Genomic DNA, 26022 nt, shown 5'->3' with positions numbered 1-26022 from the left:
AAGTAAGTAATAAATATTTATTGGTTTGGTTTTTATTTAGATTTTTATTTTTTATCTTTATTTGCTTTTCCATTTTTCATTAATCTCTCCTGAGAATTTTGTTTTTATAAAGAGTTGATTTAGTTTTGCTGTGTCAACAATTTTGTATAGATTTTTATGCCTCTGTTTCTGGTGGATTTGATGCTTATCTGAGATTTTACATTTATCTGGTGTTTTCGATCTCATTACTAAACCTCAACTGCAACATCTAAAAAAATTAATCATTTTATGATTCTCTCCTATTAAGTAATGAAAATAGATCCCATTGGTAAGACAGTACAAGATTGCCTCATGTGGTTTCTGGAGGATATAGTTGTGGTTTTTTAAGTTAACCTGATTATATATCATTTCTATTGATGACTCCAAAAGAAAAAGAAGGAATGGCAACCTGCTCCAGTAGTCTTGCCTGGAAAATCCAATGGACAGAGGAGCCTGGCAGGCTACAGTTCATGGGGTCAAAAGAGTCAGACATGACTGAGCAACTGAACACACCAAAAGAAGAAATCAGTAAGATTCATATTGCTTGGAGAAAAGTGATAACTCCTTTACAAGTACAATCTATAGTTCAGTGAAAAAGACCTGTTACATACAAAAGATATGACAAGGAAGTAGGCACACGATATTAAATATATGATGGAATATATGTTGCAGTAATAATATATGGTAATAAATAATGCATCCATTGATTTTTAAATTATATATTTGTAATGTGTATATATAGCATAATATATATAAAATATAATGTATATATATTTATATGTTATATAAAAATACGTCCTTTTACTTGATATTGTTTGCCTGTCTTTTTGTGTGAATTTTAAGTAAACAATGTTAAGAAAGATATTCATCCAGATGTTAACAGAGGTTGTCTGTTGATGGGAGGATTTCAGGTAACTTTTTTTTTCTTTGTTCTTTTCTGAGTTTTTACCATGAGTGTGTATATTTTTATAAAGATTATTAGCTTTTCAAAAATTATAAAAAAACAGAAACTTATAATTACAGGAAAGAAACTATATTCCATTCCGATCACTACATCAACCAATCGAACAAGAAGCAGACATCAATATCCTGTGTGCCCAACCCATAGATATGGTGGTATTTCTTGCAACTTCGTCTTTCCTCATGAGCTCACCAGCTAATTCAACAGCCACTTTTCTTAGTAGTTTACCATCAGCATGTTCTTAGTTTCCATAGAAAGAAAAATTATGTTTTCCTAATTAGATTACATAATATTTAATCCAATTATGAAAAAACTAAAAGTTAGTCACACAGTCGTGTCCAACTCTTTGTGACCCCATGGACTGTAGCCTGCCAGGCTCCTCTGTCCATGGAATTCTCCAGGCAAGAGTACTGGAGTGGGTTGCCATTTCCTTCTCCAGGGGATATTCCCGACTGATGGATTGAACCCCGGGTCTCCCACGTTGCAGGCAGATTCTTTACAAACAGAGCTACTAGGGAAACCCCAATCATAACAGTTACAATATTTTACTATATGTGCTGCCGAAGTGAGCACAACAGTTACAATATTAAGTGCAACAGGTTGGTAAGCACCAAGTCAGTCACTTGATAGGAACAGAAGTGTGTGGGTAGTTGAGCTGGTTCAGTTGCCTTACAGTATGTTGATTCTTTTGTTCCCTACTGATCTATTGACACAAGGAGCCTCAAGCGACAGAACACCATTTGTGGCATACAGTTTAATGGGACTAATAATAAGCCTCCGAGTGGAAACAGTCCTATGTCAGAACCAGGACTTTTGCATGCTCAAACTCTAAGGTTGAGGGGAAGGGAAACTCCCCGGAGTGGGTCCCTGAGGGCAAAGGTAAGTGCAGCCAGTTTCGCTTCTATCCCTTGGTTCTCTGTCCGATATAGTCTACCTATTGGAGGCAGAGTAACGTACAAGATGGCTAATTTAGGATGCTACTGCGTCCCAGAGTATGGGGTCCCATCTCCACAGAACATTATCTCCCTGCTGACACATCAGCTGTACTTTCAAAAGGCCATTCTATATTCTCTGTGTCACTAGCTCAGAATATATTGATCTTACCTGAAGACCCGTATCTTTAAATTTGTAGCTATATACTATAGACTAGCTGTTTTAAAACAGCATTCTCGTGATGTCCCTTTTTAAAACTGATATACCTAGACATGTATAGAAAAGAATTAGACTTGGCCTCAAAGGGTCTGTATATTAATTTTTTTTTCTCATTTGTACCTTAAAATATAAATTTAAGTAACAGATTATAGGAAAAAACCCTTGCATTTGTGAAACTGTCAAACCCTCCAACACCAGGCCAACCCAGTATCTGGCTGGGGCTGGCAAAGGTCTCCCCTTCATGCAAGGCTTTCTGGTTTTTTGAGTGTGTATGTGTGTGTTTGGAGGAAATATTACACAGATACAGTGCTCCTTGCAAGTACTGATGTTCAGGACTCCCCTCACCACCATACAAAAGATTGTATGTCAGATATATCTCAATTCTCAGAATGTAAACAAAAATATATGTGAATGTCAGGGAGTGAAAAGTGCTACAAAGAAAAATAATTCAGATTAGGGGATAGAGTGGTGGGGGGGCTATTTTATTTTTATTAATGGCTGTGCTGGGTCTTCCTGGCTGTGTGTGGGCTTCTCTTGTAGAGGACCGGCCTCTAGGCTTCAGCAATTGTGGTGCAGGGGCTTAGTTGCTCCTTGGCATGTGGAGTCTTCCTTGACCATGTGGAATCATCCTTGACCATGGATCAAACCTGTGTCCCCTGCACTGGCAGGCAGATTCTTAACCACTGGAGTGGTGGGGGCTATTTCAGATCAGGTGTTGAGGGAGGTCTCTCTCTGAGGAGGCGATACCTGTGCAGGGACCCGAGGTGTGAGAGAGCAAGTCTCACAAAGGCTTATGGGAAGTGTATTTCAAGTGGCAGGAGCAAAGGCCCTGGGGCAGGAAAGAGCTTCAGGGTCTAGGAAGAGTGTGGAGAAAAAGAAGCTGGAGATGATCATGAATGAGCCAATTCCTATCTCATATGCTCCTCCCTTTCACACCTTTGGAAGACAGGACATCTGTGGGTCTCCGATCACCTCTGGTAGGTGTCCTATAAGGGCATGTGAGGTATTGCTGTGACAAATTTAAAGTTTTAGAAATAAAGAAACTTAAGGTTAATATCATGTTATATATGTAAGTATATAAAGTGCTAGTATTCTAATATAGTCCCACAATCCCTCTTCGTTTGTTTTTTTTAAAACAAGAAAGGTAATGCAATGTCTACAGTTGTGTGTATTTTAACATTCCATTAAAGCCTGGAGTAAAATGAATAAATATTGACACTTAAGTGGCATATATAACGACTATAAATAGCCTCATGTAAGTTGAGTTGAGATTTTTGCCTCCAAATGAGGTAGGGCAGGTTTTGCTGACAAAGTGTTACCAAAAAAAAAAAAGAAAGAAACCCCAAACATTGGGGTTTTCAGTGCCTTTGAATTTTGGAATTCCAAATAGAGGATTGTAAACCTGCAACACTTTCCTTTCATGGGTCATCTGTAAGGTCAGCACTCTGCGGAATAACCTGTAGCAGACGAAATAAAAACCCAAACTGAAAAGTCTAATTCTACCCTAGCTGCTGTTTTTGAACTATTTCCTATTTGTTCGGGACAAACTATTATGATATTCTATTTGAGACATCTTAAGAAGCATCTCCCAGATAGGTGTAGAATACAACAGTGCAAACACATCATTTTCATAAAGGAGGCAATTAGGGGTCGCCAGAGCAAGCCCCTGTGGTCGGCCCAGAGTCTAAGCAGGTTTAGAGAGCTGTTGGTATATATTTATGACACTAAGGTATGGTATATATTCATGACCAGAACCACCTTGTATAACGAGATGAAGTTTGCCAGCTGTTCCCTCTATTCAGCAATTTTGTTTCTCAGGTAAACACGGTTTGGAGCCAGAGTGGGAGTTGGGTCTCAGTGGCTAGTGCCTATACGATGAGAGTTCTCAGATGGGTTGGTTGCATGCTCATAGCCCTTCAGAGCACATAGAAATACTGAATTGATCCTCGGTAACATCTGACCTCAAAGCTGTACAACGGATAAGAACCTGAACAATGTTCCCCTTTCACTCAATGTTTATTAACCATTCGGTGCCAGAAGCTTTGAAATAATCCACACTGCAGCCCGTTTCTAGGCTCTCCTGGTATGAATGGACTGCCGGCTTTCCCCACTGGTCGCTGCCCCCAGGGGTCCCAGCTTTGCCGGCCCAACGCGGAAGGCGGCTCGACCCTCCGCCGCGGAGCTCCGGCCACCAGGGGGCGCTGCGGCCCCCTCTCCCGGGAGCGGCCGAGCCAGCCCGGTGGGTGTTTCTCTCTCCCTCTCGCGCTCTCTCCTCCCGGCCTCACATCCGGGTCTGGAGCGCGGCCGCCGCTGTCAGAGTTGCTGCGGTCGCGTCGGGGGCCGGGCCGGGGCGCAGTAAATGGCGGCAGAGGGAGGCGGAGCGGCGGCCGCGCTCAGCCCTGAACCCCCGAAACTTTAGACTAGAAGCCCCACAACTTTTCCGCGAAGTGCTGCCGCTCCGGGGGCGTGGACGGAAGGGGAAGGCGAGGCGGGAAGTCTTGGGGGAAGCGGCGGGCAGCCGGAGAGACTCGAACCCGCGGCGGAGGCGGTGGCGGAGCCCGCCCCGGCCCCGCGCCGCCGCGGCCCCCGCCTCCTTCCCCGTGTTCTCCCCGCGGCCGCCGAGGCGGAGCCGGAGCCGCGCGCCGCGCGGGGCCTCGTCGGCGGCGGCGCGCCGAGCCCAGCCGGGCCCCCTCCCCGCGACCTCCGGGCCCTGTAGCTCCGACGCCCCCCGCGCGTGTGAGGCCGGGGCTCCCAGCCGCTTCGGGGCGGGGGGCGAGGAGGAGAAGGAGGCCGGGCGGCGCGCAGCCCCCGCCATCGCGGGGTCGCGGGGCCGGGCCCCCGGTGTTGCATGCGGGGCGGGGTGGCCGTGAGCGGAGGCGAAGATGGAAGGTTTAACGCTCAGCGATGCGGAGCAGAAATACTACTCGGATCTCTTCTCCTACTGCGACATCGAGAGCACCAAGAAGGTGTCGGCCAACGGGCGAGTGCTGGAGCTGTTCCGGGCCGCGCAGCTGCCCAACGACGTGGTCCTCCAGGTAACGCCGCCGCGTCCGGGGGTCGGCCGGCCGCCGAGGGGGCTCCCTTCCCGGCGGCTTGGGCCTCTAGCCGCCTGCTTCCGCGCGGTGGGAGTGGGCGCCGTTTCCCGAAGGGCCGGCGGTGGGCAGGTTCCCCGGACTCCTCCGCTGCGGGCTGGGGCCGCAGGTGCCCGGGCGGCCGGGACCCGCGAGGGGGAGGGGGTCGCTCTTGGAGGACAAAAGTCAGGCAGAGATACTGTGGGGGTTGGGGAGGGGGTGGTGGTCTCTCTATTATCTCTGGAGAGCGTAAGCCCTGTATCTCTCGGCTGCCCGGCAGAATCTGGATTTTTCAACCCTGGAAGAGCAACTTGAGATGAAAGATCTGGGATTGTTACCATGCTTTTGAATCCTTGGTCTTGGGATCTACTTTTCTTTTTTCTTAAGGAAGCTGAATTCTCAAGGAGATTAAAAAATGTGAACTTTTAACTAATAGTTTGCAAGCAGGTATGGAAAGAACTTTAGGATGCGTGGCTGGTTTTTCTATTGGCATTCGATAGCATTTGGTGGAACTGGTGGATTGGGTTGGTAGATAAGTATTGAGCAACTGCAAGTCAAAGGTGCGTATTTGCCTCAATGCCCTAGAGGAGAGAGGAGAGTTAAGTTTTAAGCTTTCTCCGTCTTATCTAATGTATGTGGTGAGCATTGATGTTACTCTGGGCCTCATGATTCATAACTGCTAGTAAGATTTTGTCTAAACAGCGTACGGGAACAGGTTTTAAGCTTTCCTCTTTATGATGATCCAAGCCAAATCTACAAAACTTATGGCCATGTGCATAGGTATGATGTAGTGTATTGCAGAGAGCCCTGAATCAGGAGTTTTCAGGCCTGGACCCTTGATCCCCACTCTATTAACCTGCAGTGTGACTTTGGGCCAGGCCCTTTAAACTCTTCAAGCCTAAGTGTGCTTAGAATGAGGGTCAAGTTCCTTCTGAGGAAGCTTCTGGGAAATATAAAAATGTCCACACAGGCCTCTATTTTAGAAGTTATCTGTGCATTAATTGTGATTAAATTGAACGAGTTCTTTTCACATAATCTGGTTTGTTTTATGTTGCTTTTTAAAAATTTTGGGAGGAAAATTGGGCGTCTTACACACCAGCAGCTGGGAGTCTCATATTCATTCTGCTGAAGAGACAAAGTAAATATTTTAGGGTCTGCTGGCCACATACAGTCTTTGTATGTATATTCTTTGTTTTTGTTCTTGCAGTCTTTTAAAAATGTAAAAATCACTTTTAGCTCAGGAGCATACAAAACAGGGACTCTAACTGCTGACCCCTGCTGTGTGAGTACTGTATGTTCCCCTTATGGCTTTGGAGTTAGACTTACAGGAACATACTCACTAATGATTTTGCTATTTTTGTAGAAATACGTGCAAGACATTAGAAAATTAAAATTAAGGGGGAACCTCCCATGTTCTATTTGGTTTCTTTCTTTGGGGTAGGGTAAGCTGAAATCAACTGACATTCATATTTTTAAGGGTGCATGAAGACTTTAGGACATTATATTACTGTTTAGGATACAAATTAGGCTTAATTAACCTTTGCTTCAAATATGTTTAACCCAGTCCAACTTATTTTCATGTCATGCTCAATTTCATTTACACTCAAAAATAAATTTCTATTGCTTTCTTTTTTTTAGAGAACTTAAATAGCGTAAATATTCAGGATTCAGTTATATTAATAAGTTGGAAACTGTAGGAACTCCCTAAAGCACAATTCTTATAGCTTTCTGGGTATCTTGAAAGCAATTTACTTAAAAAATTGGCCTAGGAGATAAAACGTGGAACAAAAGAGGAATGTGGACTTAATTCCCTAATGGAAGCTCAGGATTGTCGGAAAACACAGTCCTCCCTTGCTTCCGAAGTTGAAAACATTTGGAACAACTCACTTAGCACTGGGCTAGGTGTTGCAGGGCATCACAGCAGGAGTAAGAAGTTCTCAAGGACCTTGTAAGCTCCAGAAATAAACATGTAACAAAGCAGTGTGAATGCCATGAGATGAAAAAAGGAGGGTGTGACCAGGAAAGGCCTCTTCACTTAATTCAGAGGGACCTTACAGTAGTGTGGAGGGATGAAGAGGATTTCCAGGCGGAGCTAAAGCACAGCCAGAGGTAGAAAGTGTGGGTAGGACCCCTTGCAAGGACTAGCAGATAAGCCAGTTTTGCCAAAGCTGTAGTATGTTTTGGAGATACTGGTACTTAGAGACCTCATTGGGAAATATTCTGAAGAACAGGCCAATTTTATATTTCAGGAGGCGGTGGAGACTCACTGATAGTTTTCGAGTGAGAAAGATGAGAGGCTAGGGAAGGAGGCTGAGCAGTGGCTCAGAATGGGTGCCAGGTACTGGGCGCCCAAACTAGGGTGGCAGCAGTAGAACAGGAAAGGAAGGGCTGGATGAGCAGGTCTGTGTTACTGAAGGGCGGTTGGGTAGCACGGTGTGAGGTGTTTCGTGGTAAATGTTTGAGACTGGGTGGAGAGCTTTGAACTAATTGTGAAGCTGGCAGGGAGTTACAGATTTAAAGAGAACTGACTCATAAAAGCTGTGCTTTAGGAGGCATTTCTGGTGGCTCAGACAGTAAAGAATATACCTACCTGCAATGCAGGAGACCTGGGTTCCATCCCTGGGTTGGGAAGATCCACCAGAGAAGGGAATGGCATCCCACTCCAGTATTCTTGCCTGAAGAATTCCATGGACAGAGGTGCCTAGCGGGCCACAGTCCATGGGGTTGCAAGGAGTTGGACATGACTGAGCTACTAACGCTCTTAGGAGGCATTAGGAGACCAGAGCAACAAAGTAGGGGGAAGAAGACAGTGGGGACTGATTCTTTCACATGTAAATGAAGTGATGAGGAACAGGGCCTTGGAGCTCAACTGTGGGGGTGGGGACGGCTAGGGGAAAGGGGATTTTGCCACCCAAAAGGCACTTGGAGACATATTTGGTTGTCATAACTCAGGGAGGGAGCAGTTCTACTGGCGTCTGGTAGATGGAGGCAAGAGTGCTGCTCAACAGCCTACAGTACACAGGACAACAGAGAGTCATCCGGCTGAAAATGTCAGTAGTGCCAAGATTTAGAAAACTTGGTCTGGACTCTGCTGGTAACAGTTGATCAGAAAATGAGGCTGAAGATACAGTAGAGGATGATGGACGTAGGCCTTGATGAGCCTGGGTTAGCTGGTGATATTTTGATGAGAGAAGAGAAGGGCAAGGTTTATTCTCTGTAGGACACCACTCACAGTTACAGAAGGGGCAGGAAGAGGGCCTGATTTTTTAAGAGAAATTGATGAGTTTGTTTTCAGGTGTTTTGAGATGGCAATACAGATGTTTTGAGATGGCAGTACTCCAGGAGATAGTTGGAAATGTGTGAGTGTCCGCTCTGAGTGCTGGTTCTTGCAGTGAAATTTGTGTGTTTGGGATCTCTCCTCTGCCTTTCTCCCCTGCATATCTTGGAGGTAGAGACCAGACAGCTTCTCACACAGTAGGCATGCATTTTTACACATCAGGGCTTTGATTGATATAGTAGTTTTCAGCATTTGTTAATAAAAGTCATGAGAAGACTGAGTCATCTGAGGAAGGAGTATGGAGAACAAAGAACAGAGGGCCCAGAACTGAAGGAGGAAGGAACTGGCATTTATTGAGCGCCTATTGTGTCCTTTTACTGTGCAGGTCATTTTCATGCAGGAACTCATTTGATCCTTGCAAAACAATCCTGTGAAGAGAGTATTATTCTTGTTTATTACCTGGAAACTTGATAGGCAGAGAAGTGGTAAATAACTCTCGAGTGAATAGAATACCTCTCCTTTACCATTATTACTTGCCACCTGTCAGCTCTTTCCTGCTTTTCACCGTTTATGTACTTGGTTTGCCCATAGTTTTTACAAAGAGTAGAGATTTTAAATGATTTGATTTTGAGTTACATGTGGATTTCCTCCTTTGCAAAATAAATATTTTTATTCATGATGATGTCTGGAAATATAGTCACTTCAGAGAACTAGGAAGGTTCTTGTATATGGTATCCTGAGTTTCACATTGCAACACTGTCCTAGACTTCCCTAGTGGTCCAGTGGGTAAGAATCCGCCTGCCAATGCAGGAGACATGGGTTCGATTCCTGATTTGGGAAGATCCCACTTGTCACGGAGCAGCTAAGCCCATGCACCGTAACTCCTGAGCCTGTGTGTGGCAACTCCTGAAGTCCACACAGCTGGAGCCTGGGCTCTGCAGCAGGAGAAGCAGTGTTCATTCTACTTGTTTGGGAATACCAGAGGAAAACCTGTTCTGAACTTAAGGGTTTGTTTGGGGAGACAGTGTGTTAATTGATGAAGTGAATGAGCTAGAGCTTCATAGTGTTATGCTCCACACCAGAGAGGAACAAGACTAGGCAGAGAAAAATCTGGTTCGTAGGATTTAATCATGAGGAATTTTGCTGTCTGCTGACCTTGAAAATATTCAGTGGCTTAAAAATAATCTTCAGAATTATTTTTTAAATGTTAGGGAAGGTATGCTATTTACCACACTAATCAGTATGTTTTTCTAGCTTTTATTTAAAATTTATACTTTGGAAAATGTTTTAAAACTTCATATAGACTTTGAATGCACAATAGCTTGATAAAAGATCCTAGTAGTAATTGTTCTTTTATTGAAGATTATAAGCAATGTACCCATTAATGAGTCTGAGAAAAATCTTTAAGTTTATTTGTATTGAGCAATATCTTCGTAGAATACTTGAATAACATGTTTGTTTAGTTCAGGAAAAGTGATAATAATGAAATATAAGCCATTTCATTTTTCTTTTGAAATTTGTTCAATTATATGATCTACTCATTAGTAATAAGATTAAAGAAGCAGAGCTTCATTTGTGCATTGAAAGTTACAAACTTAATAAATGTCAAGTTTGTTCTGGAGAAGTGATTTTTCATTTGTAATCGCTAAAATAATTATAACACTATAAAAATAATATATATATATTTTTTGTTTTTTTTATATGCATATTATTTTTTTTAATTTATTATTATTATTTTTTTTTTTCCAGTGGGTTTTGTCATACATTGATATGAATCAGCCATGGATCTACACGCATTCCCAATCCCGGTCCCCCCTCCCACCTCCCCCTCCACCCGACTCCCCCGGGTCCTCCCAGTGCACCAGGCCGGAACACCCGTCCCGTGCATCCCACCTGGGCTGGTGATCTGTTTCACCATAGATAGTATACATGCTGTTCTTTTGAAATATCCCACCCTCACATTCTCCCACAAAGTTCAAAAGTCTGTTCTGTATTTCTGTGTCTCTTTTTCTGTTCTGCATATAGGGTTATCGTTATCACCTTTCTAAATTCCATATACATGTGTCAGTATGCTGTAATGTTCTTTATCTTTCTGGCTTACTTCACTCTGTATAAGGGGCTCCAGCTTCATCCATCTCATTAGGACTGGTTCAAATGAATTCTTTTTAATGGCTGAGTAATATTCCATGGTGTATATGTACCACAGCTTCCTTATCCATTCATCTGCTGATGGGCATCTAGGTTGCTTCCATGTCCTGGCTATTATAAACAGTGCTGCGATGAACATTGGGGTGCACGTGTCTCTTTCAGATCTGGTTTCCTCAGTGTGTATGCCCAGAAGTGGGATTGCTGGGTCATATGGCAGTTCTATTTCCAGTTTTTTAAGAAATCTCCACACTGTTTTCCATAGCGGCTGTACTAGTTTGCATTCCCACCAACAGTGTAAGAGGGTTCCCTTTTCTCCACACCCTCTCCAGCATTTATTGCTTGTAGACTTTTGGATAGCAGCCATCCTGACTGGCGTGTAATGGTACCTCATTGTGGTTTTGATTTGCATTTCTCTAATAATGAGTGATGTTGAGCATCTTTTCATGTGTTTGTTAGCCATCTGTATGTATAAAAATAATCTTATCTTAAACACTTTACACAGTTGAAAAATATACTGTTTGAGAAAGAGTCACATTTATTGGCTTTCTGTAGTATCATATTTACTTAAATAATTTTTCTTTCTTATAAGGTACTTTGAGTCTTTTTCTTTTCTTTAGCCAGTAGCCCAGAGTTGGTCTTAATAACTTGAGAACTCACGCTAGGCGTTGTGACAGCGCTCTAAAAGAATGTGAGGAGTTGATGTGTCAAGGATCACTAAACACAGGAGACAAGTTCCAGCCCTGCCCCGAGGAGATTACTTAGTGCCTGGATTTTAGTTCTCACCATGGAAATGATTGAATTGGGCTTTTTATTTTTTTTTTTTATACTTTTTTGGCCACACAGTGCAGCATATGGGATCTTAGTTCCTTGAGCAAGGGTTGAACCTATACCCTCTGTGTTAGAAGCTCAGAGTATTAACCGCTGAACTGCCAGAGAAGTTCCTGATTGGGTTTTTTAAGGAAGAGGTTACAGTGTAGGAATGGCCACTCTGTCCAGCCATTACTAAGAAAGTAGTCACTCAGACTTGAAATTAGTTGATACGCTATTTTGAAGCTGGAATTGATTTCTTTTACACGCTTAGGGAGATATTGAAGAGGTGAATCTTGCCTAGAGTGCTGAAGTGACTGTGTATATAAGAGGGAACTGATGCAAGGGTTGTATGGTCCGTGATGCTTAGTTCTTCAGGGTGTCTGAACAGTGAGAATTTGTTGGGTAATAAGACTTGGCATTTTTGATGTTTTCCCTGATAATATATTTCATTTTCTGTAGTCTTTCCTGTGATAGATGCATCTTGATTTGTCTTTTCCCTCTACCTCTGTGTAAGGAATTTATGGCTGACGAGTTGTGTATATAGGCATGACAAAAATCAGGAGATGATAATAACCTGGCTCAGAAATCTTTTTTTAAGTTCATACCATATACCACATTTTGTTGCAGTTTGATAAATTATAGGACTTAAATGCTTAAAAGAAACTACATCTCATTTTGTTTCAAGAATTGACTATGTTGAATTTGAGTCTCTTGTTACATGATGAAGACAATTTATTAAACTGTGTATTTCCCTCTAACTCTTGTGGTTGTGGATTCCTTTGAGATTCTGGTGTACATGCTGGACTTCTGCTTAGAAGACTTAGTTACACAAAAGTCTGCATATATAATTTGAGGTTGCCAGTCTTCCCCTAACCTAGCCAAGCTTGACCCATGGACCTCTACATTAAGACAGTTTTAAGGAACAGCAGGCAGACCTGGAAAAGCTGACCATAAGTCTTTCTTAAATCAGTTTTGTATGTTTTCAGAAAGTACTTCATGGCTACTATTTATGTTTGGGTTGTATATGCAGTGGTGAAAACTCAGGAATCTTCCCAGCCTTCATGGATTATAAATTGTGGTAATGTTTAAAAGGAAAAGAACTATGTTACTAGAGAATGATAGGAGGCTATAGGGACCTACCTAAGTGTAAGGAAAGACCTCTATGAGGGGATGGGGGCATAGCAAGAGAACAAAAATGAGATGTTTCACATAGAGGGAATGAGCATGCTAAGGGCTAGAACAATATATGAAGAGCTTAGTGTGTTTGAGGAGGTGAAAGCTGGAGAAGTATGGGCAAGAGGGGAGAATGGCAGGGACCATGTGCTGCAAGGCCTTGTACACAGGGATCAAGCATTTGGATTATGAACGACTGAAAGTTTATGTTCGGGGGAGTTCAGTTCAGTTCCGTGTCTGACTCTTTGCAACCCCACGGACTGCGGCACATCAGGCCTCTCTGTCCATCACCAACTCCTGGAGTTTACTCAAACTCAAGTCCCATTGAGTCAGTGATGCCATCCAACCATCTCATCCTCTGTCGTCCCCTTCTCCACCGGCCTTCAATCTTCCCCAGTGTCAGGGTCTTTTCCATTGAGTCAGTTCTTCACATCAGGTGGCCAAAGTATTGGAGTTTCAGCTTCAGCATCAGTCCTTCCAATGAATATTCAGGACTGATTTCCTTTAGGATGGACTGGTTGGATCTCCTTGCATTCCAAGGGACTCTCAAGAGTCTTCTCCAACACCACAGTTCAAAAGCATCAATTTTTCGGCACTCAGCTTTCTTTAGAGTCCAAATCTCACATCCATACATGACTACTGGAAAAACCATATCCTTGACTAGACAGACCTTTGTTGGCAAATTAATGTTTCTGCTTTTTAATATGCTGTCTAGGTTGGTAATAACTTTTCTTCCAAGGAGTAAGCGTCTTTTAATTTCAAGGCTGTAGTCACCATCTGCAGTGATTTTGGAGCCCCCCAGAATAAAGTCAGCCACTGTTTCCATTGTTTCCCCATCTTTTTGCCATGAACTGATGGGACCAGATGCCATGATCTTAGTTTTCTGAATGTTGAGTTTTAAGCCAAGTTTTTCACTTTCCTCTTTCACTTTCATCAAGAGGCTCTTTAGTTCTTCACTTTCTGCCATAAGGGTGGTATCATCTGCATATGTGAGGTTATTGATATTTTTCCCGGAAATCTTGATTCCAGCTTGTGCTTTATCCAGTCCAGCATTTCTTATGATGTACTCTGCATGTAAGTTAAATAAGCAGGGTGACAGTATACAACCTTGACGTACTCCTTTCCCGATTTGGAACCAGTCTGTTGTTCCATGTCCAGTTCTAACTCTTGCTTCTTGACCTGCATACAGATTTCTCAAGAGGCAGGTTAGGTGGTCTGGTATTCCCATCTCTTTCAGAATTTTCCACAGTTTGTTGTGATCCACATAGTCAAAGGCTTAGGCATAGTTAATAAAGCAGAAGTAGATGTTTTTTCTGGAACTGTTGCTTTTTTGATGATCCAGTGGATGTTGGCAATTTGATCTCTGGTTCCTCTGCCTTTTCTAAATCCAAGTTAAACATCTTGAAGTTCACGGTTCATGTACTGTTGAAGCCTGACTTAGAGAATTTTGAGCATTACTTTGCTAGCGTGTGAGATGAGTACAATTGTGCGGTAGTTTGAGCATTCTTTGGCATGGCCTTTCTTTGGGATTGGAATGAAAACTGACTTTTTCCAGTCCTGTGGTCACTGCTGAGTTTTCCAAATTTGCTGGCATATTTGAGTTCAGCGGGGGAGTGACAGCATCTTAATTATATTTGTCAGAGGTTACCCTGCTGTGTAGAGAAGATTGGCCACTCGATATGCAGTAATTCAGGTAGGAGACATGATGGCTGAGATTAGTGAGCTGGTGGTAGGGTGGAGAGGAGTGGACGTGCTTGAGGTATTGGTAGGTGGTAGACGTAGTGGGATATGATAGTGGATTGGATATGGAATGTAATGGAGGGAAGAATTCAGGGATCTTGCTGCAAGTAACTATTACTGGATGGCTGGGAAAGAAATAGGCTTTTTTAAAGGGGTTTTTGTTTTATTTGGGTGAAGGGTAATGGTGAATTCGGCAGTTTTCTTTTGTCAATCTTAAATTCTCAGAAGCCTGTAAGATTAAGTAGACCTCTATCAGAGAGGATCAACAAATCCTGAAGAACTCAGAGATATTTGACTTGTTTAAAGATTGACAGTTTAAATTGACAGTTTAAAGATTATCAGTGTGTTTGTTGTTCAGTCGCTAAGTTATACCTGACTCTTTGAAACCTCATGAACTGAAGCTCTCCAGGCTTCCCTGTCCTTTACTGTCTTCTGGGGTTTATTCAGACTCATGTCCATTGAGTCAGTGACACTATCCAACCATCTCATCTTCTGTGGCCCCCTTCTCCTCCTGCCCTCAGTCTTTCCCAGCATCAGAATTTTTTCCAATGATGTATTGGAGCTTCAGCTTCAGCATCAGTCCTTCCAATGACTATTCAGAGGTGGCTTCCTTTAGGATTGACTGGTTTGATCTCCTTGCTGTCCAAGGGATTCTCAAGAGCCTTCTCCGTCTTTACAGTTTGAAAGCATCAATTCTTTGGTGCTCAGCCTTCTTTATGTCCAGCTGTCACATCCGTACATGACTACTGGAAAAACTGTAGCTTTGACTGTATGGATCTTTGTCAGCAAAGTGATGTCTGTTTTTTAATATGCTTTCTAGGTTTGTCATAGCTTTCCTTCCAAGGAGCAAGTGTCTTTTAATGTTATGGCTTCAGTCACCATCTGCAGTGATTAGTGATATTCAAAGCCATGAAAATAAGTGAAATCCCTGAAGAGACTATAGAGAGGAAAGAGTTGGTTAGAAATGGAACTCTGAGGAACACTACATTTCTAAGTTGGAAAATCTGAAAGTCCTCTAAGAAGGAAGCTAAGAAGGACAGCCCAAGTGGAAATTGGGAATATATATTGGATCATGTTGTGGATGCCAAGTAATGCAAATATTTCAAGAAAGGAATAATTAATTCTTGAGTTTGACTGAGAGGGTGAGAAGATATGGGCAGAAATATGACCTTTGGATTTGGCAACCTAAAGGTCATCAGTGACTATAATGATCCTGTGTCACAGACTGGTAGAGATGGAAGCCAGGTTTGAGTGACTTAAAGGACATACAGTGACCCTGGAACTAGAAATTGGGTTTAAAGAAGTTAAAGGAAACAGACGCAGGGCTGAAGTTGAGGTATGAGGACATAAAGGAAGTCTTTGCTTTTTTGAGTGTATGAGAAATACCACAGCATGGTTTTAGTTGTTAGGATTAATAAGGGAAGGAAGGCAGATGAGGAGAGACGTCCTTGAGAAAGCAAGAACGGTCTCGGATCCTGACTGCACAGTACAGCAGTTCTTTGATGGAAAACAGGTAATGTCCACAATTCCAAAAGGAAGAGGGAAGGGGAAAAATTATTCCCAGTAGCATCTAAAAGAATAAAACACTTAGTAATAAACTTTAAAACAACAACAAAAAGCCAAGTTTTTTTTATTACAAAACATTAACTGAGAGAGTTTAAATAAGATTTTTTTGTTTTGGCGCACTAGAAGGCCTGTGGGATCCCAACCAGGGATTGAACCCAGGCCCCCAGCAGTGAGAGAGTGTGGAGTTTCAACCACTGGACCAGGGAATTCTCTTAAATAAGATTTAAATAAATGGGGAGATAATCTGTGTTCATAGATTGGATGATTGAATGTTAAGATGATAATTCTCCCCAAATTGATTTATAGATTCAATAAAATACCTGCAAAAATTCCAGTAGACTCTTTTATAGAAATTGCCCAGCTGATCCTAAAATCTGTAAGGAAATGCAAAGGATCTAGCATAGCCAAAACACTTTTGAAAACAAACAAAATAGGAGACTTACCTTGCCTAACTGTAAAACTTGTATAATCTGTAGTGATCAGGACAGTGTGATTGGCATAAGAATAAGCATTATAGATGCCCCCCCTTATAATTATGTTCACTTGGTTTTTTTAAAAAGTGGTAGGACAATTCAATGAGGAAAGGATAGTCTTTTTAACAAATAATGCTAAGACAGTTGGCTATCTGTATGTTTTTAAAAAGTAGATTTAAATATACTATTTTATATACTAATATTTCACACCACACATGAAATTATCTAAATGATAGACTTTGTAAATTTATAATTGTAAAACTAAAGCTATAAAAATTCTAAATGATTACATAGGAGGAAATCTTTGTGACCTTGTGTTAGAGTTCCTAGATAAGACACCAAAAGCATGAATTAAAAAAGTAATAAATTGGACTTCTTTAATGTAGTTTTAAAACTTATTCTTCAGAAGATAGTTAAAATAAAAGACAAGTCACAGACTCACAGAAAATATTTGCATATTGCAAACTTGGTAAAAGTCTTTAATCTAGAAATATAAAGAAGTCTTATAATTCAATTATAAAGGAAAAAAGCAATTTAAAAATGGGCAAAAGAGTTGAATAGTTATTTCACCAAAGGAGATGTTATGAATGGCAAATAAGCATATGAAATGATGTTCAACATCGTTAGTCACTGAAGAAATGCAAATTAAACTGCAGTGATGTATTGTCACACACCCACCTAAATGGCTACAATTTAAAAAACTGACATTACCTAATATTATTAATGTGTAGAAACTGAAATCCTTATACACTACTCCTGGAAATGTAAATGCTACAGCCATTTTGGAAAAGTTTGATTGTTTCTTTAAAGGTTAAATATATGCTTACCATACGAACCAGCAGTTACACTCTTAGGAATCTATCCAACAGAGATGAAGATGTGTGCACACAGAGAATTGTAAATGTCCATTGTAGCCGTATTCACAATAGCCAAAAATTGGAAAACAATCCAAATGTCCCTCAAATGGTGATAAGCAATATATGGTATATCCATACAATGGAATACTTTTCTATGAAAAATAAGGAACAAATTACTGATAAATGCTACAGCAGAAGTGGATATCAAAAACATGAGAAGTGACAGAAGCCAAACATTAAAGAATATATGTTGTGTGGTTGCACATTTATGAAATGTTTAGAAATACAGAAAACAGGATGGATACCTGAGGCCAGGGCAGGAGTGGAAGCACTGGAGGAAAATTTGGAGGGTGATGTGATGGAAAAGCTCTAAAATTGTATGAATTTCCTTAAAGCTCAATGAACTGCACACTTTTTGTGAAGTATAAATTATACCTCAAAGCTGTGAATTAAAACTTTATAACAATTTGGAGGGTGAGGAGAAGGCATGAACTTGTCATCTTGGAGAATGTGCAGGTGAGTGGTGGAGAATAAAGGGCCCTTTGTGCTGTCTGTGTCATTCATATTACCTCAGTGTAACTTAATGTAATGTGGCATTTGGTTACGCATTTGTGTTTTGAATATCATATGGAAGATGACATATCAATAGATATTATGTATGAAGGACATTGCCATCTGAAGATTTGTTACAACTGGGTATGAATAAGCATTAATAGATTAAGAAGGGGCTGAAAAACTTGTGATCTGAAATAATGGAAATTAATTTCCATCTATTAACTGTGGGTGGTATGCTGACTTTATATACATTTAATTCAGATGTCTTAACTTTATGGAAAATTGCAGAAATTAATACGTTAACATTAATAAGCTTGAAATAATTGTGCCCAATAAGTAATAATTTTAATGAAATAATGGTTTCTATCTACAGGACTACTTCTAGTTGCTTCCTTTTATTGAAATAATTACTGTCACTATCATGACTTTTTTTTTTTTTGGTAAAAAGAAAGCTTCTGTTACTTAGTCAGCAGTTTGTTGTCTGTGTAGTTTCTCTACATTGCTGTATCCAATCTGAGGTACAGTAGATAGATCTTGGGCCACATTATATTAATGTGCTCCTTTGGATAAAAATTAGTTGGAGAGTGCTGATCTAAGAGTGATTATTGCCTCTTGTCTGTGGATTATGTAAAAAGGTGTATCTATATCCTTAAAAAATGGAATTATTGTCTAGAAAATGTTCCAAGAGTATTTTTTATTTTCTTGAAGTCTCATTTGTGGTTAGAAGGATCAGAGGTTTGACTCCTTAAACTACAGAATGTTTATTGCTATTGTATGTTATTATTAGTTGTTTTACAAGAATTCATATTTTTTCTAAAACAATTATATTTCATAGGAAAGCATTTACTTATAACACCCTTGTGATTTTCTGTGTCAGCAAGTATTGTATGTGGTCAGAATGCATAGACTTAGGAATGTGACGGTTCTGGGTTTGAATCTCCACCTCAGTGCTCATTGACTTTCTTGCTCTGAGGAAGTAAGTTAACCTCTTTTAAAGACTCCATTGCCTCATCTGTGGACTAAGGATGATACCAAATCCAAAAGTTTCATAACACCACAGTGAAGTAACATGTAAACTAGTGTAGTGCCTGTCTTTTAGAGGGTGAGCAAAGAAGTTTGTTCACTCAAGCTCTGCTCTGTTAAGGAAAACTCATAATTTGTAGGATCTTGGCTTTTAATAGTAGTAAAAGTTTCTCCATTGTTTTTCAAACCTAGCTTTATACCTTTTGTTGTTTTTGTTGCATTGAACTTAATACACTGTCCCCAATCCTTTGATCCTATCTCTATTGCCTTATGTTTCTCCCTTTTACCCTATAATGAGCAGATTTGTCCTTCTGGAGTTTACCCCAAAAGATTAAAATAAAAGATGGTTCTGAGGTCCTGAGTCTACGTGACTTGCTGAGTGATGACAACCATTAACAGAAATAAAGAAGTGGAGGGAGGGGTCGAGTTTAGTTGAGAGCAGTGTGCTGAATTTGGATGTGCTGAGTGTGCACACACACCCATGTCATGTTCAGTCCATCTGGGTAGCAAGGTTTAGTGGGCATTTGAAAGCTTGAGAGCAGCAACTGGATGGCTTTAGAAGCTTTTGCAGACTTGATAGTGTCTCCTGAATAAGGCCATTCGATCGAAATGATAGATTCAAACTTAACTTGCTGAATTTGAAATGTCCTTTCAGAGTAGATGGTAAATTGTACTTCTGTGTAGAGGTTTAGGTGTTCTCACTTAAAGGACTTGAAAAATCTTCTGAAACTGTCTTGAGACTGTTAATCAGAAGGCAAGGTGAATGAGGAAGTAACATCTCTTTACCTGAAGGTAGTCCAGCCTCCAAAGAATTGAACCTTGGATGTTAAACCCAAAAGGCATTTGCACATTTAAAGCAAGAGGTCTTAGCTTTTTGCAAGCAAGTTCCAAAGCAAAAAAAAATTGCTTTTAGCTGAGGAGTGAACCTCAGAGCTAAGAGAGTCTAGCTTATCCTTTGCCATCAGCATTTCATTGCAGCTCTGTGCTTCTCATTTAACACAAGATCTCTTTTAATCTTTATAAGCCTGCCAGATATTGTTCTCCCTATTTCATTAAAAAAAAATTGGATGCTCTCTTAATACTCAAGAATTAGTAGATGTGTGCATCAGTTCCTTGAGGGTGAGTTACCTTGTAGTGTTGCTGTACCATTTCTTCAAGGATGGTTCTGTTAAATTCTGCTTTCCATATATTCAGAATATTTTTTTCTATTTAATATCTTATAATTGCATCATTCATGAATTCAACAAATACTGTTATTAAACATCTAAGCATCAGCGTATACTAATCTTCTCCTAAGGTCCAAGAACATAGTAGGAGATCAGTGTCCCTATCTGGTTCACCACTATCTCTGGCATATTGTTGTCAGTTCACATTTGTTGAGTGTTGAATGGGTGAGCATGGATTTATCCTTTCCCCCTCTCCAAATATCTTTGCTTACCTCTAGCTTGACTATATATATTGCACCCAATTCAAATAGTAATAATAGTGTAGTGCCTACGCTATGTCAGACACTGTTTGCACTCTTTTAGATTGATTTCTCAGTATTGTGAAATGGATAGTTTATTATGCCTGCTTTTAAAATGAAGATAAAGAAAGGACAGGTGTTAACTTCTCCAAGGTCATACAACTCCTAAGTGGTAGAGCTGAGGTTTAAGTAGTCCTTTTTTTTAAATCACTGTGCTCTGCTTCCTAAATAGTATATGATTACATACTTATTATCTCACTTCTGTGCTCATATCTTTACCCTCTACTCTATCTCTTGTATATCCTAAATCCCCAGATTTCTTCTCTAGAGTTACTTGATGTTGATAGATCATGTTGAGGGCCCCATACCAGCTTGCAGAGTCCCTTGTCCTGTTGTGAGTCCTGTTAGACTCTAAAAGTTGTAACAAGTCCTGTTCATCCATGTCTTTCAGCAGCGTGTCTTGGAATATTTTTGTAAATAAAACTTCTGCTGCACTTATTTGGATACAGTTGTTTATTTTCAGTTGTTTGCTAGATAAATTAGTAACTTTATTTAAATCAAGGGATAAAATTTTAAACTTTTTATATGAAACACAAACAACATTCTAAAGGATGGCTGAGCAGAACACTTTGATTTACTCTGGCTGACTTAGTCACTGTCTTCTCTGGGAAGTCTAGGTAACATTAATTTGTTTGATTTTTATGAGGCCCTGCTTCTCCAGAGGACTGGAACTTAGGAGAAGGTTCCTGGTAACCGACTTTGGATCCCCTTAGGATGGGGTGGCGGTTTATGCCATGGGTATAAATAAGATCAGTCAGGATGCATTTGCGGGGTGAAAGGAGAGCAAAAGGAGGCCTGAAGCAGTAGCTGCCTGAGGCGTTAGAGGGAAGAGAGCAACATTCAGTGTAACTCTGTCACTGGGGTTGTGTTTATTTTCCCTTAGGATCCAGAGCAAATCCTTCTCTTGGTGAGCTCTCTATGCTGAGATATTTACAAACTAGCTCATGTTTTATAGTCCTTTAGTTTCCTTGAAAATTTTTATCCCGTATGTAACATTTATCCAAAAAATCTGAATTATCAAGGAAAATCTTGATGTTCTTAAAAGACAATGTTGTATTGTTTTCATGCAATTATAAAGGTATTTCATAATTCAAGAAACATTTAAAAATACCACTCATGTTCTGCTTTAGTTTGATATCCTGCTTTGAACTTTCCCCTCATCCTGCCAACCAGATAACCCCCTTTCTGTTATCTCCTCATACTGTTGTATATGTTTATACTTGTATACAACTTGTACTTCCTGTTGGTGTGTGTATATTATCCTTGATAGGTGACAAGCAGTTTGAAGGCAAGTGTTATCTTATCCTTGTTTTCCTTAGATCACTCTGGATATGATAGGCACCCAGGTCTTACTGGACTGATTGGTGCTCCAGGGTTTTACTCCACATCAGAGCCTTGCTGGGTCCTAGCCTCACCGCTTCATTTTGTTATGCCACTTAGAAAGTCCCAAATGACAGGGAATGAGCCTTTTTGAACAATGTGGAACCTCTGAGATCTTGATTGTATAAATCTTTCAATTAGACTGTGAGTAAGCTAGCTAGTACTTTGGAAGTTGGTCAGGTATAGTAAACATGCATATTAATAACTTTGCTTTAAGCTGTTGTACCTCAAGGCTATTCATTTAATTTTTTATTTTTAAAGATAGTTCACTTTAGTAGTAAACTCACATGAGATTTTCTGCTTTTCAGAGGTATAATTTCTAATTCTTTAACAGGACAATGAACAAATAGTGGTAGATGAGTAATCTAAATAAGGAATTAGGTCAGTAGTTTCTCATTTAATTAAGCTGACTCTTTTGGAAGAAAACGTAGCATTCTGGTAAAATGCATGGTAATATGAGAGCATATCAGATGTGAGCAGTCATGCTTACCCGGCCTTAAAAGTTACCTGCCAGCTCACTCCCCCGCGGCAGTCTTGTTTCTGGTTATTCCTCTAACATGGACTTTGTGTTCTGACCCAACAGATCTGCTTGCTGTTTCTCACAGTTACTTGTTAGTTTTTTGTGGTTTTTTTTTTAACATGTTACTTTCTGTACCCTCCACCAGCTTTCGTGCTTCCATCCTCCCCTTTTGTGAAAGGCTCCTCAGCTCTTGTATGTTTTGGCGATCTTATCTCTGCAGCCCTCATCGGCCTCCTACCTGTCCTATGTATGTGTGCGCTGTTGGTGCTGTTTGTTCAGTTATGTCATTGCTTAACTACTTTTCCAGGATATTTACATCCCAACAGAATTATAAGTAAACTCCAAGTACCATTCAGGTTTCTTTCCTTTCATGACCTCATGATTATCTCGAGTAGCAAAAGCACATGGTAGATGTTTAGAAAACAGATCTAACTATTAAGGAAGACAGTTGCTTAGCTCTTCTGTTTCTGTGCATCCATGGACGTGATTGGGGAGATGAATTAAGGCAGTTCTGGGCTTCTCACCCAGGGAAGTAAAAGCGGGGGTGGTAAAGCTTGCAGCCTTGGATGTTCCACTGCCAGCACCCTAGGTACTTTCTCCCCACCGCAGTCAGCGTTCTGGGCATGAGAAGAGAAGGAGGCGGCAAGAGCAGGAACAAATAGCACAGAATTCTCTTTGAGTTTTGACTTTGCACTTTGCTGACCAGCATTGCCAGTTCCCTCTCCCTTCCTTCCAGAACCTTTTTTTCCCCCCTCTTCTTTTTTTTTAATAGCAGAATGCGAGAAACTTAAAAAGAAGTAAAACTACGAATTTATTGGCAGTAAATAATAAATTTGTTTTATTTATAAATAAATTTATTTTACTTTATAAATTTATTTATTGGCAGCAAATTATGGTGGAATATAGATATCTTGTCACTATTGCTTATGTTTTCTTTACAAAATGTAACAAAGCACAGTTAAGTTCCAGTGTACCTGGCTGAAAGGTGGAAACCACAAATCCATTTAGAGGGCGGGTGCTGGATACACTCACATGATATCATGTGGTGCTTGCACATTCTCCCCACAGGCTGTTGAGATTTCTGTCATGTCACAGTTACAGGTTTTGCTGCTGGTCCTTGTCACAGTAAATGTAAACATGACAAGAATCGTAGAAACTGCTGATGTTAAACCTTTGAAATCTAAGAGCCTCCTTTATTCTGTGCCTGCCTTCAGGAAGCTAAAGATTTAATAACCAGAGGAAGGGAGTTTATAGTTAGGTTTTCTGTTACTGTTGTTGTTTGGTCACCTAAGTCATGCCTCCCCCCAACTCCTCCCAGACTGTAGCCCACCAGGCTCCTCTGTCCATGGGGTTTCTCAGGCAAGAATCCTGGAGTGGGTTGCCATTTCCTTCTTCAGGGGATCTTCCTGACCCAGGGATCGAACTCATGTCTCCTGCCCTGGCAGGCAGATTCTTTACCGCTGAGCCACCGGGGAAGCCCTTTCTATTACTACCCACAATTTAAAACCCCTAGAGAGAGAAATCTTTTACTTCCCTAATCACCTTTCTTCGATTCCCCCTAAGACTTGTTTCTGGAATGAATCCAAACAAGTGTTTCTCACTTACACCTAACAAAAGACAAAAACATTATGGTCATAGTTAACTAATTGTATTGTATTATGGTTATTTTCTATTTATGTAGTGTTCCTTTTTGCTTCCGGTGTTATTCGTTTGACCCTGCACACCCATCCAGTTGCCTTCCTATTTTTCTTCTTCCTTTTACTTCTGAATAACAGATGACCCAGATTTCTTCTCTTCTGTCTGTAGTAGTAACCTAACTTTTCTATTCCTCCCACTCTACCCCTTGAAAAAAAAAGATATTCTTAAAGTTCATCTTTATCTAGTCACCAACTCCAGTAATATTTTCTTAGGCTTCATTCTCTTTTATCACTTACTTTCCTTATAATTGACACTGAATTACTTCTTGGATATTATCTCTTTTTTTGTTCTCTGTGATGCTAAATTATGTTATTGTCTTTAAGCATCCCATCTTCCTACTATGTTTTTCTCTTTGTAGAGTCAGCTTTGACTCCTTTTCTTACATTCAGCCTACAAAGTCCTTCAGATGTTCTTTGAAAAATTTCAGCCAATCATCCTTTTCTGTCCTGTTTATTAATTACTTTCTGAGCTTCAACCAGATTATTGCTGCACTAGTGTATTAGCCTCCTAAGTCTTAACTAGCTTTTTTTTCTGTAATTGCTGAAGAACAAATGAGTGAATTTCTTAAAAATTATATGATGTTCTTCAGAAATGCTCAGTAAAAATTAAAATTAGTCTGGCACTTAGAACCCTCACCGTCTAGTTTGATCCAATTTACTACCTAACCCCCACTAGAATCTCTACTTTGATCTGTTGGCACCCTCCAATAACAATGCCTATCTTGTTTTGAGTTGTTATCCAAAAACCTGTTCATTCTTTAAGATCCAGATCAGGCTTTTTTTCCCCCCAACAGATATTTCTAATCTGTCTCTAATTCTTACAGAAACAAGTACTGATTACATAGTACCTATTATGGGTCAGGCATAGAGCTATTTGACATGTGTTTAAAGTTAAACTTAAGAGAATATATATTATTTCCACTTTATAAATGAGAAACCTGGGGCTCTGGAGGCTACCTGCTCGACCTGAGCTGGTATTCAGATCCAGCTCTATCAGATGACAAAGCTTGTATTCAAAACACCAGTCATTTCAACATATAAGAGTACAGCCTTATATGATAGCTTATCTTTTTTCATTTGTATGTTATGTTTGTAACTAAGTTAGACATTTCTTGAAAACTGGGGTTGCATGTGAGAACCTTAAGTACCTCCCAGCGCCCACTGTATACTTTGAACATTGTACATACTTAAGAGGAGAACATTTTGCCAAGGCCTATCTATAGTGCTACAAATTCTAACAGCCTGCCTCCTTTCCAAGTAAGAGCATTCTCTACAGTGTTATGAGTTCAGGAAGGACTGCAGACATGGCTGCATGCTTGAATTATGGGAGGCCGGTGGAGCAGCCTTGTGGTTTGTTTTCCAGAGTGTCAGGTATGTACCCAACACTGTGAAGGCACAGTTGTGAGAAAGCTATTCTTTTTGAATTGTTTTTTAAATCTGATTAAGGAGAGTGTTTCAGTTTAGTACCGGTAAGTTTTTAACATCTTTCTAACACAGTTAACTCTCTTAATAAAGAACAGATAGGCCTTGAGATAGCTACAAGTACATGTTGCAGACAGTGGTATTTGGCTGAAATTAAATGACAGTTTTGTTTTCATTGAATGTGTTACTGGTTTTGTTATTTCTCTTTATCTCAAGTGATACTTAATTTCCATTTACATAGTGATAACAAGTTCCTTCTAAAATAAATCTGTTGAGTTTTTTAAAAGGTGTCTTGATTTAAAGAAGAAATATTAAGAACGTAATAGCACAAGTGGCTCATGGACATGGCTAGCTTGTGAAGGTGGTATGTAGGAATCTGAGGTTTGGGAAATACATAAGGGAAAAAACCAGGCTTTCAAGTTTCTCACAGTTGGGCTCCTGTCTTGGCCCTGCTGATTTCTAGTCAATGACCTTGGGCGAGGACTTTCTCTTTGTCTCGCTGTTTTGATTTATAAAGTTAATGTAACAATGCCTACTTTGAAAATTGTTTGAGGATGATCTTAAATAAGTACTAGTGTACCACTGAATAAATAGTAGCTCTATCATCAATTTTGATAATTTATTATTTATTTTCTCATTTGGTCAACTAGAAGT

At 40.3% G+C, this 26022-nt stretch overlaps 1 protein-coding gene across 8 annotated transcripts in view; it reads left to right on the top strand.

The window, feature by feature from the left end:
• The first annotated feature begins 4915 nt into the window (after positions 1-4915).
• REPS1 (RALBP1 associated Eps domain containing 1) overlaps positions 4916-26022 on the top strand; it is an 88664-nt gene continuing 67557 nt past the window's right edge. For 3 of the 8 annotated variants that reach the window (XM_061130441.1, XM_061130438.1, XM_061130436.1), the window contains exon 1: positions 4920-5166. In XM_061130441.1, coding sequence (XP_060986424.1) covers positions 5014-5166 — 153 coding nt within the window. In that variant the 5' untranslated portion in view covers positions 4920-5013. Of the gene's footprint in view, positions 5167-26022 lie in introns of all 8 variants that reach the window. The other 5 variants (XM_061130437.1, XM_061130434.1, XM_061130439.1 and 2 more) reach the window with 4 other exon arrangements.

This window comes from Dama dama, chromosome 26 (assembly GCF_033118175.1).
Source record: "Dama dama isolate Ldn47 chromosome 26, ASM3311817v1, whole genome shotgun sequence".
NCBI classification, from domain to species: Eukaryota; Metazoa; Chordata; class Mammalia; order Artiodactyla; family Cervidae; genus Dama; species Dama dama.
This window is presented reverse-complemented; position numbering and strand designations above follow the sequence as displayed.